Here is an 18,033-nt window from a genome sequence, read left to right on the forward strand (position 1 = left end):
GGCTGGATGGAGTGTCCTCACCCTGTGGTATGGGGCCCGGATGGAGTGTCCTCACCCTGTGCTACGGGCCCGGATGGAGTGTCCTCACCCTGTGGTATGGGGCCCGGATGGAGTGTCCTCGCCCTGTGGTATGGGGCTGGATGGAGTGTCCTCACCCTGTGGTATGGGGCCCGGATGGAGTGTCCTCACCCTGTGGTATGGGGCCCGGATGGAGTGTCCTCACCCTGTGGTATGGGGCCCGGATGGAGTGTCCTCGCCCTGTGGTATGGGGCCCGGATGGAGTGTCCTCGCACTGTGGTATGGGGCTGGATGGAGTGTCCTCACCCTGTGGTATGGGGCCCGGATGGAGTGTCCTCACCCTGTGGTATGGGGCCCGGATGGAGTGTCCTCACCCTGTGGTATGGGGCCCGGATGGAGTGTCCTCACCCTGTGGTATGGGGCCCGGATGGAGTGTCCTCGCCCTGTGGTATGGGGCCCGGATGGAGTGTCCTCGCACTGTGGTATGGGGCTGGATGGAGTGTCCTCACCCTGTGGTATGGGGCCCGGATGGAGTGTCCTCGCCCTGTGGTATGGGGCTGGATGGAGTGTCCTCACCCTGTGGTATGGGGCCCGGATGTAGTGTCCTCACCCTGTGGTATGGGGCTGGATGGATGGTTCTCTTCCTTGTGAGTCTCTCATATTTGTCTTTCTTTCAGACAGACTTTTGTGGTTTACTTCCGTGTCCTGATGGACAAACTGGAGAAATTTGTGCGCAACGTTCCTGCAGCGACCCAGACGGACAGCTATCAGGTAACAACATGGACCCCAGGACTCTTCTCCTGCTCGGTCTCATGCCACAGACTTTTGATATCCTAATATTTCTGGATTCCTCCATACTTGGGACGTGTCCTTTGAACGTGGCACCTCAGGAGGAGCTCAGGAGAACAGGGCTCATCATTTGTACAGTCTGGTGTGAGCTGAAGGTTTCTTCTGGATTTTGCAGGTACAGACGGAAAAGCTTCTGTCCTGGAGTCTGGCCGTCAGGAACTTCCACATCCTGGTCAACCTCATCAAGGTGAGCCCTGTATGTCCCTGGGGGAGGTGGGGGATGGTATACTGAGCTGCTGCAGAACCTCTATCCTGGTGATGGCGGCCGCTCTGTGATGGAGAGCCCTGTATGTCCCTGGGGGAGGTGGGGGATGGTATACTGAGCTGCTGCAGAACCTCTATCCTGGTGATGGCGGCCGCTCTGTGATGGAGAGCCCTGTATGTCCCTGGGGGAGGTGGGGGATGGTATACTGAGCTGCTGCAGAACCTCCCCCCGATGGCGACCGCTCTGTGATGGAGAGCCCTGTATGTCCCTGGGGGAGGTGGGGGATGGTATACTGAGCTGCTGCAGAACCTCTATCCTGGTGATGGCGGCCGCTCTGTGATGGAGAGCCCTGTATGTCCCTGGGGGAGGTGGGGGATGGTATACTGAGCTGCTGCAGAACCTCCCCCCGATGGCGACCGCTCTGTGATGGAGAGCCCTGTATGTCCCTGGGGGAGGTGGGGGATGGTATACTGAGCTGCTGCAGAACCTCCCCCCGATGGCGACCGCTCTGTGATGGAGAGCCCTGTATGTCCCTGGGGGAGGTGGGGGATGGTATACTGAGCTGCTGCAGAACCTCCCCCCGATGGCGGCTAGGTTTTTTTTCACCAGATATGATTTTTCTCTGCAGATGTTTGACAGTCGCCCGATGCTGATCAGCTGCCTGAAGGTTTGCTCGCTCTCCTCCTCTCCTTCTTTCTTTCTTGTACTGGTATAGCGCCACCCGATTCCGCAGCGCTCTCCAGACATTGTCACTCCCTGTCCCAGTCTTTTGCTTTCCCTGCTGAGCTTTGTAGTCTCCTTGGCTTACAACGTTTCTCTTACCGACAGTATGGCCGCCAGTTTGTGGAGACGTTCCTGAGGGCCGGGATGCCCCTCCTGGACTACTGCTTTAAGAAGCATCGGGTGAGTTATAGGGTGAGGGGCTCCATTACAGTCACAATGTGTGTTACCCCCACAGGGCAGGTGCAATGGTACAGGGGGCTAATGTAGAAATAACCTGGTGGTGCAGGCGGACGAGGCCTTGGATTAGTGGTGAGCGACATGTTGACATGAGCTGTCATATTTTACAGGAAGATGTGCAGAGTTTACTGAAAATCCTCCAGCTGTGCACCCGACAACTTCACCACATGTGTGGTCACTCCAAGGTTGGTGTCAGCCGGCTGCAGTCCTGCGACAGTCCAGACCTTATGTCCCAATATCTGACGTTTCTTTCTGTTCAGATCCATCAGGACACCGGCCTGACAACCCACGTGCCACCGCTGAAGAAGACGCTGGAGATGTTTGTGTACCGGGTGAAAGCCATGCTCGTCCTCAACAACTGCCAAGAGGCGTTCTGGCTGGGGAACCTCAAAAACCGAGACCTTCAGGTGAGACAGCTAATGGGGCCACAGTGTACCCTATACAGAGGACGCAGCTAATGGGGCCACAGTGTACCCTATAGAGAGGACGCAGCTAATGGGGCCACAGTGTACCCTATAGAGAGGACGCAGCTAGTGGGGCCACAGGGTACCCTATAGAGAGGACGCAGCTAATGGGGCCACAGTGTACCCTATAGAGAGGACGCAGCTAGTGGGGCCACAGTGTACCCTATAGAGAGGACGCAGCTAATGGGGCCACAGTGTACCCTATAGAGAGGACGCAGCTAGTGGGGCCACAGTGAACCCTATAGAGAGGACGCAGCTAGTGGGGCCACAGTGTACCCTATAGAGAGGACGCAGCTAATGGGGCCACAGTGTACCCTATAGAGAGGACGCAGCTAATGGGGCCACAGTGTACCCTATAGAGAGGACGCAGCTAATGGGGCCACAGTGTACCCTATAGAGAGGACGCAGCTAGTGGGGCCACAGTGTACCCTATAGAGAGGACGCAGCTAGTGGGGCCACAGTGTACCCTATAGAGAGGACGCAGCTAGTGGGGCCACAGTGTACCCTATAGAGAGGACGCAGCTAATGGGGCCACAGTGTACCCTATAGAGAGGACGCAGCTAGTGGGGCCACAGTGTACCCTATAGAGAGGACGCAGCTAATGGGGCCACAGTGTACCCTATAGAGAGGACGCAGCTAGTGGGGCCACAGGGTACCCTATAGAGAGGACGCAGCTAATGGGGCCACAGTGTACCCTATAGAGAGGACGCAGCTAATGGGGCCACAGTGTACCCTATAGAGAGGACGCAGCTAATGGGGCCACAGTGTACCCTATAGAGAGGACGCAGCTAGTGGGGCCACAGTGAACCCTATAGAGAGGACGCAGCTAATGGGGGCCACAGTGTACCCTATAGAGAGGACGCAGCTAGTGGGGCCACAGTGTACCCTATAGAGAGGACGCAGCTAATGGGGCCACAGTGTACCCTATAGAGAGGACGCAGCTAATGGGGCCACAGTGTACCCTATAGAGAGGACGCAGCTAGTGGGGCCACAGGGTACCCTATAGAGAGGACGCAGCTAATGGGGCCACAGTGTACCCTATAGAGAGGACGCAGCTAATGGGGCCACAGTGTACCCTATAGAGAGGACGCAGCTAATGGGGCCACAGTGTACCCTATAGAGAGGACGCAGCTAATGGGGCCACAGTGTACCCTATAGAGAGGACGCAGCTAATGGGGCCACAGTGTACCCTATAGAGAGGACGCAGCTAGTGGGGCCACAGTGTACCCTATAGAGAGGACGCAGCTAGTGGGGCCACAGTGTACCCTATAGAGAGGACGCAGCTAGTGGGGCCACAGTGTACCCTATAGAGAGGACGCAGCTAGTGGGGCCACAGTGTACCCTATAGAGAGGACGCAGCTAGTGGGGCCACAGTGTACCCTATAGAGAGGACGCAGCTAATGGGGCCACAGTGTACCCTATAGAGAGGACGCAGCTAGTGGGGCCACAGTGTACCCTATAGAGAGGACGCAGCTAATGGGGCCACAGTGAACCCTATAGAGGACGCAGCTAATGGGGCCACAGTGTACCCTATAGAGAGGACGCAGCTAGTGGGGCCACAGTGTACCCTATAGAGAGGACGCAGCTAGTGGGGCCACAGTGTACCCTATAGAGAGGACGCAGCTAGTGGGGCCACAGTGTACCCTATAGAGAGGACGCAGCTAATGGGGCCACAGTGTACCCTATAGAGAGGACGCAGCTAGTGGGGCCACAGTGTACCCTATAGAGAGGACGCAGCTAGTGGGGCCACAGTGTACCCTATAGAGAGGACGCAGCTAATGGGGCCACAGTGTACCCTATAGAGAGGACGCAGCTAATGGGGCCACAGTGTACCCTATAGAGAGGACGCAGCTAATGGGGCCACAGTGTACCCTATAGAGAGGACGCAGCTAATGGGGCCACAGTGTACCCTATAGAGAGGACGCAGCTAAGGGGGCCACAGTGTACCCTATAGAGAGGACGCAGCTAATGGGGCCACAGTGTACCCTATAGAGAGGACGCAGCTAATGGGGCCACAGTGTACCCTATAGAGAGGACGCAGCTAAGGGGGCCACAGTGTACCCTATAGAGAGGACGCAGCTAATGGGGCCACAGTGTACCCTATAGAGAGGACGCAGCTAATGGGGCCACAGTGTACCCTATAGAGAGGACGCAGCTAAGGGGGCCACAGTGTACCCTATAGAGAGGACGCAGCTAATGGGGGCCACAGTGTACCCTATAGAGAGGACGCAGCTAATGGGGCCACAGTGTACCCTATAGAGAGGACGCAGCTAATGGGGCCACAGTGTACCCTATAGAGAGGACGCAGCTAATGGGGCCACAGTGTACCCTATAGAGAGGACGCAGCTAATGGGGCCACAGTGTACCCTATAGAGAGGACGCAGCTAATGGGGCCACAGTGTACCCTATAGAGAGGACGCAGCTAAGGGGGCCACAGTGTACCCTATAGAGAGGACGCAGCTAATGGGGCCACAGTGTACCCTATAGAGAGGACGCGGGGGACATGGCACTCTGTGGGGTCACATAGCACCTCATGGCAGACTCTGAGAATTCCTTAATCTGCTGATATTCACATCCTCAGGGAGAAGAGATTTTATCTCAGAAGTCACAGGACAGTGAGACAGAAGAAGAGCAAGAATCGCAACTGCCTGTGGAGGAACCCCAAGAGGAAGAGGTACAAGATGGAGTACTAGAGCATGAATGGGTGTGCGGTGGTATGTGTCATGTATGGTGCTGCGGTGTGGTCACTGGTGGGGCGGTATACCTAGTACATACCTGCAGGAGTCACAGGTGGGGCGGTATACCTAGTACATACCTGCAGGAGTCACTGGTGGGGCGGTATACCTAGTACATACCTGCAGTAGTCACTGGTGGGGCGGTATACCTAGTACATACCTGCAGGAGTCACTGGTGGGGCGGTATACCTAGTACATACCTGCAGTAGTCACTGGTGGGGCGGTATACCTAGTACATACCTGCAGGAGTCACAGGTGGGGCGGTATACCTAGTACATACCTGCAGGAGTCACTGGTGGGGCGGTATACCTAGTACATACCTGCAGTAGTCACTGGTGGGGCGGTATACCTAGTACATACCTGCAGGAGTCACTGGTGGGGCGGTATACCTAGTACATACCTGCAGGAGTCACAGGTGGGGCGGTATACCTAGTACATATCTGCAGTAGTCACTGGTGGGGCGGTATACCTAGTACATACCTGCAGGAGTCACTGGTGGGGCGGTATACCTAGTACATACCTGCAGTAGTCACTGGTGGGGCGGTATACCTAGTACTTACCTGCAGTAGTCACAGGTGGGGCGGTATACCTAGTACATACCTGCAGTGGACACTGGTGGGGCGGTATACCTAGTATATACCTGCAGGAGTCACAGGTGGGGCGGTATACCTAGTACATACCTGCAGTAGTCACAGGTGGGGCGGTATACCTAGTACTTACCCTGCAGTAGTCACAGGTGGGGCGGTATACCTAGTACATACCTGCAGTAGTCACAGGTGGGGCGGTATACCTAGTACATACCTGCAGTAGTCACTGGTGGGGCGGTATACCTAGTACATACCTGCAGGAGTCACTGGTGGGGCGGTATACCTAGTACATACCTGCAGTGGACACTGGTGGGGCGGTATACCTAGTACATACCTGCAGTAGTCACTGGTGGGGCGGTATACCTAGTACATACCTGCAGTAGTCACTGGTGGGGCGGTATACCTAGTACATACCTGCAGTGGACACTGGTGGGGCGGTATACCTAGTACATACCTGCAGTAGTCACAGGTGGGGCGGTATACCTAGTACATACCTGCAGTAGTCACAGGTGGGGCGGTATACCTAGTACATACCTGCAGGAGTCACAGGTGGGGCGGTATACCTAGTACATACCTGCAGTGGACACAGGTGGGGCGGTATACCTAGTACATACCTGCAGTAGTCACAGGTGGGGCGGTATACCTAGTACATACCTGCAGTAGTCACAGGTGGGGCGGTATACCTAGTACATACCTGCAGGAGTCACAGGTGGGGCGGTATACCTAGTACATATCTGCAGTAGTCACTGGTGGGGCGGTATACCTAGTACATACCTGCAGGAGTCACAGGTGGGGCGGTATACCTAGTACATACCTGCAGGAGTCACTGGTGGGGCGGTATACCTAGTACATACCTGCAGGAGTCACTGGTGGGGCGGTATACCTAGTACATACCTGCAGTAGTCACTGGTGGGGCGGTATACCTAGTACATACCTGCAGTAGTCACGGGTGGGGCGGTATACCTAGTACTTACCCTGCAGTAGTCACGGGTGGGGCGGTATACCTAGTACTTACCCTGCAGTGGTCACGGGTGGGGCGGTATACCTAGTACATACCTGCAGGAGTCACTGGTGGGGCGGTATACCTAGTACATACCTGCAGTAGTCACTGGTGGGGCGGTATACCTAGTACATACCTGCAGTAGTCACTGGTGGGGCGGTATACCTAGTACATACCTGCAGTAGTCACTGGTGGGGCGGTATACCTAGTACATACCTGCAGTAGTCACTGGTGGGGCGGTATACCTAGTACTTACCTGCAGGAGTCACAGGTGGGGCGGTATACCTAGTACATACCTGCAGTGGACACTGGTGGGGCGGTATACCTAGTACATACCTGCAGGAGTCACAGGTGGGGCGGTATACCTAGTACATACCTGCAGGAGTCACAGGTGGGGCGGTATACCTAGTACATACCTGCAGTGGTCACAGGTGGGGCGGTATACCTAGTACATACCTGCAGTAGTCACTGGTGGGGCGGTATGCCTAGTACATACCTGCAGTAGTCACTGGTGGGGCGGTATACCTAGTACTTACCTGCAGTAGTCACTGGTGGGGCGGTATACCTAGTACATACCTGCAGTAGTCACTGGTGGGGCGGTATGCCTAGTACATACCTGCAGTAGTCACTGGTGGGGCGGTATGCCTAGTACATACCTGCAGTAGTCACAGGTGGGGCGGTATACCTAGTACATACCTGCAGTAGTCACTGGTGGGGCGGTATACCTAGTACATACCTGCAGTAGTCACAGGTGGGGCGGTATACCTAGTACATACCTGCAGTAGTCACAGGTGGGGCGGTATACCTAGTACATACCTGCAGGAGTCACAGGTGGGGCGGTATACCTAGTACATACCTGCAGGAGTCACTGGTGGGGCGGTATACCTAGTACATACCTGCAGTAGTCACTGGTGGGGCGGTATACCTAGTACATACCTGCAGTAGTCACTGGTGGGGCGGTATGCCTAGTACATACCTGCAGTAGTCACTGGTGGGGCGGTATACCTAGTACATATCTGCAGTAGTCACTGGTGGGGCGGTATACCTAGTACATATCTGCAGTAGTCACTGGTGGGGCGGTATACCTAGTACATATCTGCAGGAGTCACAGGTGGGGCGGTATACCTAGTACATACCTGCAGGAGTCACAGGTGGGGCGGTATACCTAGTACATACCTGCAGTAGTCACAGGTGGGGCGGTATACCTAGTACATACCTGCAGTAGTCACAGGTGGGGCGGTATACCTAGTACATACCTGCAGTAGTCACAGGTGGGGCGGTATACCTAGTACATACCTGCAGTAGTCACAGGTGGGGCGGTATACCTAGTACATACCTGCAGGAGTCACAGGTGGGGCGGTATACCTAGTACATACCTGCAGTAGTCACTGGTGGGGCGGTATACCTAGTACATACCTGCAGGAGTCACTGGTGGGGCGGTATACCTAGTACATACCTACAGTAGTCACAGGTGGGGCGGTATACCTAGTACATACCTACAGTAGTCACAGGTGGGGCGGTATACCTAGTACATACCTGCAGTAGTCACTGGTGGGGCGGTATACCTAGTACATACCTGCAGGAGTCACTGGTGGGGCGGTATACCTAGTACTTACCCTGCAGGAGTCACAGGTGGGGCGGTATACCTAGTACATATCTGCAGTAGTCACTGGTGGGGCGGTATACCTAGTACTTACCTGCAGGAGTCACAGGTGGGGCGGTATACCTAGTACTTACCCTGCAGTAGTCACAGGTGGGGCGGTATACCTAGTACATACCTGCAGTAGTCACGGGTGGGGCGGTATACCTAGTACATACCTGCAGTAGTCACAGGTGGGGCGGTATACCTAGTACATACCTGCAGTAGTCACAGGTGGGGCGGTATACCTAGTACATACCTGCAGGAGTCACTGGTGGGGCGGTATACCTAGTACATACCTGCAGGAGTCACAGGTGGGGCGGTATACCTAGTACATACCTGCAGTAGTCACAGGTGGGGCGGTATACCTAGTACATACCTGCAGTAGTCACTGGTGGGGCGGTATACCTAGTACATACCTGCAGTAGTCACAGGTGGGGCGGTATACCTAGTACATACCTGCAGTAGTCACAGGTGGGGCGGTATACCTAGTACTTACCTGCAGGAGTCACTGGTGGGGCGGTATACCTAGTACATACCTGCAGTAGTCACTGGTGGGGCGGTATACCTAGTACATACCTGCAGTAGTCACTGGTGGGGCGGTATACCTAGTACATACCTGCAGTAGTCACAGGTGGGGCGGTATACCTAGTACATACCTGCAGTAGTCACGGGTGGGGCGGTATACCTAGTACATACCTGCAGTAGTCACTGGTGGGGCGGTATACCTAGTACATATCTGCAGGAGTCACAGGTGGGGCGGTATATCTAGTACATACCTGCAGGAGTCACAGGTGGGGCGGTATACCTAGTACATACCTGCAGTAGTCACAGGTGGGGCGGTATACCTAGTACATACCTGCAGTAGTCACTGGTGGGGCGGTATACCTAGTACATACCTGCAGTAGTCACAGGTGGGGCGGTATACCTAGTACATACCTGCAGTAGTCACAGGTGGGGCGGTATACCTAGTACATACCTGCAGTAGTCACTGGTGGGGCGGTATACCTAGTACATACCTGCAGTAGTCACAGGTGGGGCGGTATACCTAGTACATACCTGCAGGAGTCACAGGTGCGGCGGTATACCTAGTACATACCTGCAGTAGTCACTGGTGGGGCGGTATACCTAGTACATACCTGCAGTAGTCACTGGTGGGGCGGTATACCTAGTACATACCTGCAGTAGTCACAGGTGGGGCGGTATACCTAGTACATACCTGCAGTAGTCACAGGTGGGGCGGTATACCTAGTACATACCTGCAGGAGTCACTTACCCTCCGTTCTGACCCCCTGCGTCCCAGAGATATCTTCCCATGCTCTTATAGTTAGAGAAGGTCTTGGGATATATCGGAACGGCCCTAAAGCAGAAATTACCACACAAGCGGCGCCACGTCTGTATTGTAGCCTACACCGCTCACTATAAACCGTGCCCATAATGTCAGGTGCTGGATGTTCTTCTCACTGCATAAAAGGTGTAGAACTAGTCATGCACAGAAAAAATTAAGCCGAGCACTCGCTCGCAACGGCCCAGTGACGCTCTGGTGCGAGTGCTTTGCTGGTCGTATCCAGACCTTCCTTGTGTGGAAATGTTGCAGCATTGGAATCACTGGACAGGAGGCTCCGCGTGGGCCCCGCTGCCATAGACTTCCAGGAGAAGGGGATTAGATGTTCCAGATAATCTGCAGGGGTGGATTTGGGGAGAAACGTGCTGTGGAGTAAAGATGTCAGAGAGCGACCGTCTCGGCTGGATGAAGACTCTCGTGTTTCCTCCTCTAGGATGAAGAGAGCGCAGACAGTGACCGTGGAGACGAGGACGAGTCCGAATGACCCCACAATGCTGCCATGATGGGTCTGCAGGGCCTCGGCTGCCATGTTTGTTATCGTTAGAGACTTGCAGTAAATATATGATGTGATACAGATCTACCTGAGGCTGTGTCATACATGTACGTGTGGATTTGTGATCTACCTGAGGCTGTGTCATACATGTACGTGTGGATTTTTGATCTACCTGAGGCTGTGTCATACATGTACGTGTGGATTTGTGCTCTACCGGAGGCTGTCATACATGTACGTGTGGATTTTTGATCTACCTGAGGCTGTGTCATACATGTACGTGTGGATTTGTGATCTACCTGAAGCTGTGTCATACATGTACGTGTGGATTTGTGATCTACCTGAGGCTGTGTCATACATGTACGTGTGGATTTGTGATCTACCTGAGGCTGTGTCATACATGTACGTGTGGATTTTTGATCTACCTGAGGCTGTGTCATACATGTACGTGTGGATTTGTGATCTACCTGAGGCTGTGTCATACATGTACGTGTGGATTTGTGATCTACCTGAGGCTGTGTCATACATGTACGTGTGGATTTGTGATCTACCTGAGGCTGTGTCATACATGTACGTGTGGATTTGTACACTCACTGACAGAAGAAACCCCCGTAGGCAGTTAAAAAATTCTCTGACTGCACTAAATACGTAGATGTAATGAATCCAAGTCTGGTCTGAGCACTGGGGCCTACCACAAGAGTGCCCTATACAAAGGCTCCTGGAGGCTACTTTTGGGTAGTGTACCTCTTGGTGAGAGATTAGCGACTACTGTACATGTTAACGAAACACTTGTAGACGTGTTCCCCACTTGTCAGTCTTAGTGAGGACACCTTATTGTCCTGCGCGGAGGGTTGTTTTGAAAAATTGCCACCATCTAAGTTGTTCTGAACGATCTGTTCAGTGGTGGTGGAAACAGATGTTACATGAGCGTACACGTGTGTGGGGTCACTGTGAAGCAGATTGTACTGTGTGGGGGGCCCCTCACTATTGATATCACTCAATCTCTGTTGTATAGCAGATATTAGTCCAGGCTGTAATAACATTTCTCTATAACCCACACCTGTGCCCTGTATATAGTGACCATTACTTTTATATAAGGACCAGACGCAGGGACCACTCACTACCAGCTCTCTAAAGCCCTGTTCAAACCACTGTATTTTGTGGGTCCATAACTGTCCACAATAAGTATTAAGGTTAGATTGCCGTATTGGCACTTTGTGGTAATTTACTGGGCTTTGGGTTGCAGTTTAGGCTCTCTGTCTCTAAAAGGTTCCCATCACTGGTTTATCACGAGTCCCAAGGCAGAGTGCTGATCTGCGGAGACCTAAACGCCAGGACTGGCACAGAGATAGACTACCTGTCCTCTGATGGAAACCTGCACATCCCGGTAGGCGAGGTCCACCACCTGGAGTCTGCACAGAGAAGAAGAAATAGCTATGACATAGTCGTCAACAAGAGCGGGAGACAGCGGCTGAACCTGTGCCGGAGTCTGGGACTGTACATAATGAACGGGCGTACCAGAGGGGACACTCAGGGACGCTTCACACTAAACTCCCATGTGGGCAACAGCGTGGTGGACTATGTCATCACAGACCCAGCAGACCGGTCAGACATAGATGCTCTCATAGTCACCCCTGAGACACACCTGTCAGACCACAACCAGATCCTGCTGTACATGAGATCCACTGACAAGCCCCTCACACAGCAGCCCCACCAGATTGGGCTCTACAACCTGCCACCATTCTTCAAATGGGCCAGTCACCGGGCCACCGAATACACCAATGCGGCTAACCGACCCGAAATCAAGGAACTGCTCACAAACCTCTATATGAGTTCCTACCAGCCAGACCAACAAGGGGTCACCCGAGCAGTGAAGGACTTCAGTAACATCCTGTACACCACGGCAGAACTAGCAGGCCTGAAACAGACAAAGCCCAAGAGACCGACTAACAGTCTCACAAATGGTTTGACAGCGACTGCATGGCTCTACGCCGTTCTCTAAGGGCAGCCTCCAACCAAAAACACAGGGACCCCAACAACAAGGAGGTGAGGGAAGCCTACAACAATCTACGCAAGCAATACAAGGGCACCCTCAGAGAGAAGAAACAGAGATACCTCTCCCACAAAATCCAGCAACTAGAGGACTCCCTCCAGGACAGCTCATTCTGGGAGACCTGGCACCACATGGGCACAAAGCCCAAGAAAAACTCTCTCCACATCCAAAATGGCAATATCTGGCTCAACTACTTCAGAGGTCTCTACAAAAACATCCCAGAAGAAGAACTAACTCCAGAACAGCAACAGATAATCACCAAACTGAGGGACATGGAGAAAGTCATCAAAGACTTCCAGAACCCTCTGGACTCACCAATCACCATAAAAGATATACAGGAAAGAATTGCCCTGCTGAAAGGCAAAAAGGCCAGTGGCCCCGACGGCATCCTACCAGAGATGATCAAATACAGCCCTCCAGCAATACACGCGGCACTGGCAAAGCTATTCACCCTCGTGCTCAATGCTGGACACTTCCCCGAAGACTGGAACAAAGGGCTCATAACCCCCATCTACAAGAATGGGGACCAATATGACCCCAACAACTACAGAGGGATCTGCGTCAGCAGCACATAGCTGGGGAAACTGTTCAACAGCATCATCAATAACAGAATCCTCACCTTCCTCACACAACACGGGGTCCTCAGCAAGAGCCAAGCAGGGTTCATGCCAAACCACCGCACCACAGACCATATCTACACCCTGCACAGCCTCATCAAGACGCACGTCCACAACACCAGAAGAGGCAAGATATTCGCCTGCTTCATGGACTTTAAGAAGGCGTTTGATTCAGTATGGCACCCAGGCCTACTTCTAAAACTCCTAGAGAGTGGAATAGGAGGAAGAACGTACGACGTCATCAAGAGCTCCTACACCGGAAACCAGTGCAGTGTGAAGGTGAATGGGAAAAGGACAGCATACTTCCAACAGGCCCGAGGGGTCAGACAAGGCTGTAGCCTGAGCCCAACGCTCTTCAACATCTACATCAATGAACTGGCTACAGCCCTGGAGGCCTCACCAACCCCAGGCCTCACCCTGAACAATCGAGAGGTGAAGTTCCTGCTATACGCCGACGACCTCCTACTCCTGGCCCCCACCGAGAAAGACCTCCAAGAAAGCCTGTCAGTGCTGGAAAAATTCAGCACCACATGGGCCCTACCCATCAACCAGAAGAAGACCAAAGTCATGGTATTCCAGAAGAAGGGCCACAATAAAGCCTCCACCACCCCACAATTCACACTGAACGGCTCCACACTGGAGAAAACCAACAGCTACACCTACCTGGGGCTGGAGCTCAGCCAATCAGGAAGCTTCAAAGCAGCAATAGAAACCCTGAAAGCAAAAGCCTGCAGAACCTTCTACGCCATCAGAAGACAACTGTACCACCTCAAACCACCGGTGAGGGTCTGGATGAAGATATTTGACGCTGTCATCTCCCTGATCCTTCTCTATGGCAGTGAGGTTTGGGGCCCAGCCACCTACCCAGACCAGTCACAGTGGGATTCCAGCCCAACAGAGAACTTCCACCTGGAGTTCTGCAAATACCTGCTCCATGTCCATCGCAACACCACCAACATAGCCTGCAGGGCAGAGCTAGGCAGACTCCCCCTATGGCTCACCATACAGAAGAGGGCGCTAGCTTTCCAGGCACACATACAGGGGAGCGACTCCTACCACCACCAAGCATGGCTAAGCCACCTGAGCAAACCAGACACTCACCAACCAAACAGCAGCCAACCACCAAACCAAAAACTCCAACAGATGATAACCAAGGCCGAAATAAAGGCGACCACAGAGGCAAACAGAGAGCGGTACATTGAAGAATGGAGAAACGAAATAAATAACTCCAAGAGACTCACCAATGTGTACCAATCCCTACAAAGGGACTACACCATGGCCACCTACCTGGAGAGAATACGCCACCCCAAGCACAGACAGACCCTGAGCCGGTACAGACTGAGCGCCCACAACCTAGAGATAGAGACGGGGCGATACAGGCAGACGAACAAGCCACGGGAGAAGAGACTGTGCCAGCACTGTGACCAGGGGGCCCTAGAAGACGAGACCCACTTCCTGCTACACTGCACCAAATACTCAGCTGTGAGGGCCGTCTACTACCAAAGACTCTCTGCCCACATCCCAGACTGGGAGAAGAGGAAACTCTACATCCTACTGGGAGAAGAAGAGGCCACTGTGGAGATCGCTGCCCAATACGTGTCCAGCTGTCACCAAACCAGAGGAAGATGAGACTCCACGGACTGTTATATTTATCCCAATACACCCGCCCCACCCCCACCTCCCCATATAGCAGTCACCAACTAAGAGGAAGATGAGACTCCACGGACTGTTATATTTATCCCAATACACCCGCCCCACCCCCACCTCCCCATATAGCAGTCACCAAGGAAGAGGAAGATGAGACTCCACGGACTGTTATATTTATCCCAATACACCCGCCCCACCCCCACCTCCCCATATAGCAGTCACCAACTAAGAGGAAGATGAGACTCCACGGACTGTTATATTTATCCCAATACACCCGCCCCACCCCCACCTCCCCATATAGCAGCCACCAACTAAGAGGAAGATGAGACTCCACGGACTGTTATATTTATCCCAATACACCCACCCCACCCCCACCTCCCCATATAGCGGTCACCAACTAAGAGGAAGATGAGACCCTACGGACTGTTATACCCCACCCACCATCCAAAGACCTTTAAGTCCCCCCATCACCCACCCGCTCTACGCCTTCACCGTCACCCACCCGCTCTACGCCTTCACCGTCACCCACCCGCTCTACGCCCTCCCCGTCACCCACCCGCTCTACGCCCCCCCCGTCACCCACCCGCTCTACGCCCCCCCCCGTCACCCACCCGCTCTACGCCCCCCCCCCCCGTCACCCACCCGCTCTACGCCCCCCCCCCCCGTCACCCACCCGCTCTAGGCCCCCCCCCCCCCCCCCCCCAGTCACCCACCCGCTCTACGCCCCCCGTCACCCACCCACTCTACGCTCCCCCCCATCACCCACCCACTCTACGCCCCCCGTCACCCACCCACTCTACGCTCCCCCCCATCACCCACACGTCCCAACAAGAACGACGAGACCCTAAGGACGCACGTAGTGTAGCTGTTCTCCTTACAAGCGGTGGTAGCCAGATCAGACAGGCCTGGGCCCCTCAAACCCACAATCTGCAGTTATAGACATAAAATAAATCCAAAACTGCTGTGAGGAGACGTTTAGTGCTGTGAAAAAGTAAGTGCCCCCTTCCTAGTTTCTTTTATATCTGTCAGACTAATTGTAAAGGGCTGCTCTGCTGTCTACTATAGATGACCTGTCCTTGCCTTATAAACTAGTGGCGGGGTACCTAAAGTGAGTGAGCGCTACCTATAGTGGGTGCAGATAATGCTCAACATGCTGCTCAGTCCTACCTGCCCTTGTATGAAGTGCCCCCTTAGGGGGCATTCACACGATGTAACGCGGCATTGATTCTGACACGTAAACTTGTCAGATTCAGCGCTACAGAACAGAATTCCATTGACTTCAATGTGTTATACGCACTAAACGGAACCCATTGAAATCAATGGAATTCTGTTTTGCAGCGCTGATTCTGACACGAGTTTACGTGTCGGAGTTAATGCCGCGTTACATCGTGTGAATGTCCCCCTTATCTATTCATTTGGGCGTAATACTCCTAACCCTGACTAAAGTGGGCCGCACACCTGAGACGAATATCTACTATACTAGTCAAAGGGGCGACCCTTGTCCAAACCCACAGGGATCCTGACCAGCCAGTCAGAGGGAAAGATACACAAACTGTCCGCAAGTCCGTCAATCAGGCCTGTACATGAACAGAGACAGGCGGCCAAAAATCCAACACAGCCAATTTTAGTTGTGCCCATCTTTCCTTGATGGCTGACTGTATGGGATAAATGTTTGCAGGTTTATGACCAACGAAAAGCAGATGCTCCAAAATGTGCCCCTTCAGCAGGTGAAGGTCTACTGTGTACGAGCGGCTTAAGAGCAAGGCTGACTGATGATCGCATCACTTTCACTGTTCACACTGGGCGCTGCATGGCTCATCAGGACATCTACATGGACTGCCTGCTCTTATAGATGGCAGATCCCAATAATACACCCGCCATTGGGACCTTCACCCTATTATTCAGGCCGAGGGCTGGCTGTAGGGTCCAGATGGAGATGATGACAATATTATCAGCAGTAGGTTCCTGTTCACACAGCGCTGTACTTCAGGTCAAGCCTGATAATTCATTGAGAACTGCCTGTAGGATCCATAATGATATGGCGGCGGCGCCCGTGTGTCCAGTGATGACGTCATTATTGCCCTGTCACCCAGATGGCGGCAGACAATCACTACACCGGTACCAGGACAGAGCGGGCTGTAATGTCACCTCCGGCTGTAAACGGCAACCAATCAACACTTACAAACCTGCACCATGTGAACAGACACTGGGACCAATGGCTGACTGCTGCCCACCCTGTATATTCACACCAAGAGCCCCTAAATACAGCTCTCGTATAAGTAACCCTAACTGCACCTCTCCTATAGGTAACCCTAACTGCACTTCTCCTATAGATACCCCTAACTGCACCTCTCCTATAGATACCCCTAACTGTACCTCTCCTATAGGTACCCCTAACTGTACCTCTCCTATAGGTAACACTAACTATCCCTCTCCTATAGGTAACACTAACTATCCCTCTCCTATAGGTAACACTAACTACCCCTCTCCTATAGATACCCCTAACTGTACTTCTCCTATAGATACCCCTAACTGCACCTCTCCTATAGGTAACCCTAACTGTACCTCTCCTATAGGTAACACTAACTATCCCTCTCCTATAGGTAACACTAACTACCCCTCTCCTATAGATACCCCTAACTGTACTTCTCCTATAGATACCCCTAACTGCACCTCTCCTATAGGTAACCCTAACTGTACCTCTCCTATAGGTAACACTAACTATCCCTCTCCTATAGGTAACACTAACTACCCCTCTCCTATAGATACCCCTAACTGTACTTCTCCTATAGATACCCCTAACTGCACCTCTCCTATAGGTAACCCTAACTGTACCTCTCCTATAGGTAACACTAACTATCCCTCTCCTATAGGTAACACTAACTATCCCTCTCCTATAGGTAACACTAACTACCCCTCTCCTATAGATACCCCTAACTGTACTTCTCCTATAGATACCCCTAACTGCACCTCTCCTATAGGTAACCCTAACTGTACCTCTCCTATAGGTAACACTAACTATCCCTCTCCTATAGGTAACACTAACTACCCCTCTCCTATAGATACCCCTAACTGTACTTCTCCTATAGATACCCCTAACTGCACCTCTCCTATAGGTAACCCTAACTGTACCTCTCCTATAGGTAACACTAACTATCCCTCTCCTATAGGTAACACTAACTACCCCTCTCCTATAGATACCCCTAACTGTACTTCTCCTATAGATACCCCTAACTGCACCTCTCCTATAGGTAACCCTAACTGTACCTCTCCTATAGGTAACACTAACTATCCCTCTCCTATAGGTAACACTAACTATCCCTCTCCTATAGGTAACACTAACTACCCCTCTCCTATAGATACCCCTAACTGTACTTCTCCTATAGATACCCCTAACTGCACCTCTCCTATAGGTAACCCTAAC

At 52.9% G+C, this 18,033-nt stretch overlaps 1 protein-coding gene across 1 annotated transcript in view; it reads left to right on the top strand.

Annotated features, from left to right (window-relative positions):
• The window catches only part of FANCD2 (FA complementation group D2), a 64,636-nt gene extending 54,741 nt beyond the window's left edge, over window positions 1-9,895 (top strand). The window contains exons 36-43 of the mRNA XM_075261653.1: window positions 696-789; window positions 983-1,054; window positions 1,701-1,739; window positions 1,901-1,975; window positions 2,143-2,217; window positions 2,293-2,439; window positions 5,078-5,221; window positions 9,785-9,895. Of these exons, the coding sequence (XP_075117754.1) occupies window positions 696-789; window positions 983-1,054; window positions 1,701-1,739; window positions 1,901-1,975; window positions 2,143-2,217; window positions 2,293-2,439; window positions 5,078-5,221; window positions 9,785-9,895 (757 nt within the window). The remainder of the gene's footprint in view (window positions 1-695; window positions 790-982; window positions 1,055-1,700; window positions 1,740-1,900; window positions 1,976-2,142; window positions 2,218-2,292; window positions 2,440-5,077; window positions 5,222-9,784) is intronic.
• The last annotated feature ends 8,138 nt before the right edge of the window (window positions 9,896-18,033 follow it).

Source organism: Leptodactylus fuscus, unplaced genomic scaffold (assembly GCF_031893055.1).
Source record: "Leptodactylus fuscus isolate aLepFus1 unplaced genomic scaffold, aLepFus1.hap2 HAP2_SCAFFOLD_246, whole genome shotgun sequence".
NCBI classification, from domain to species: Eukaryota; Metazoa; Chordata; class Amphibia; order Anura; family Leptodactylidae; genus Leptodactylus; species Leptodactylus fuscus.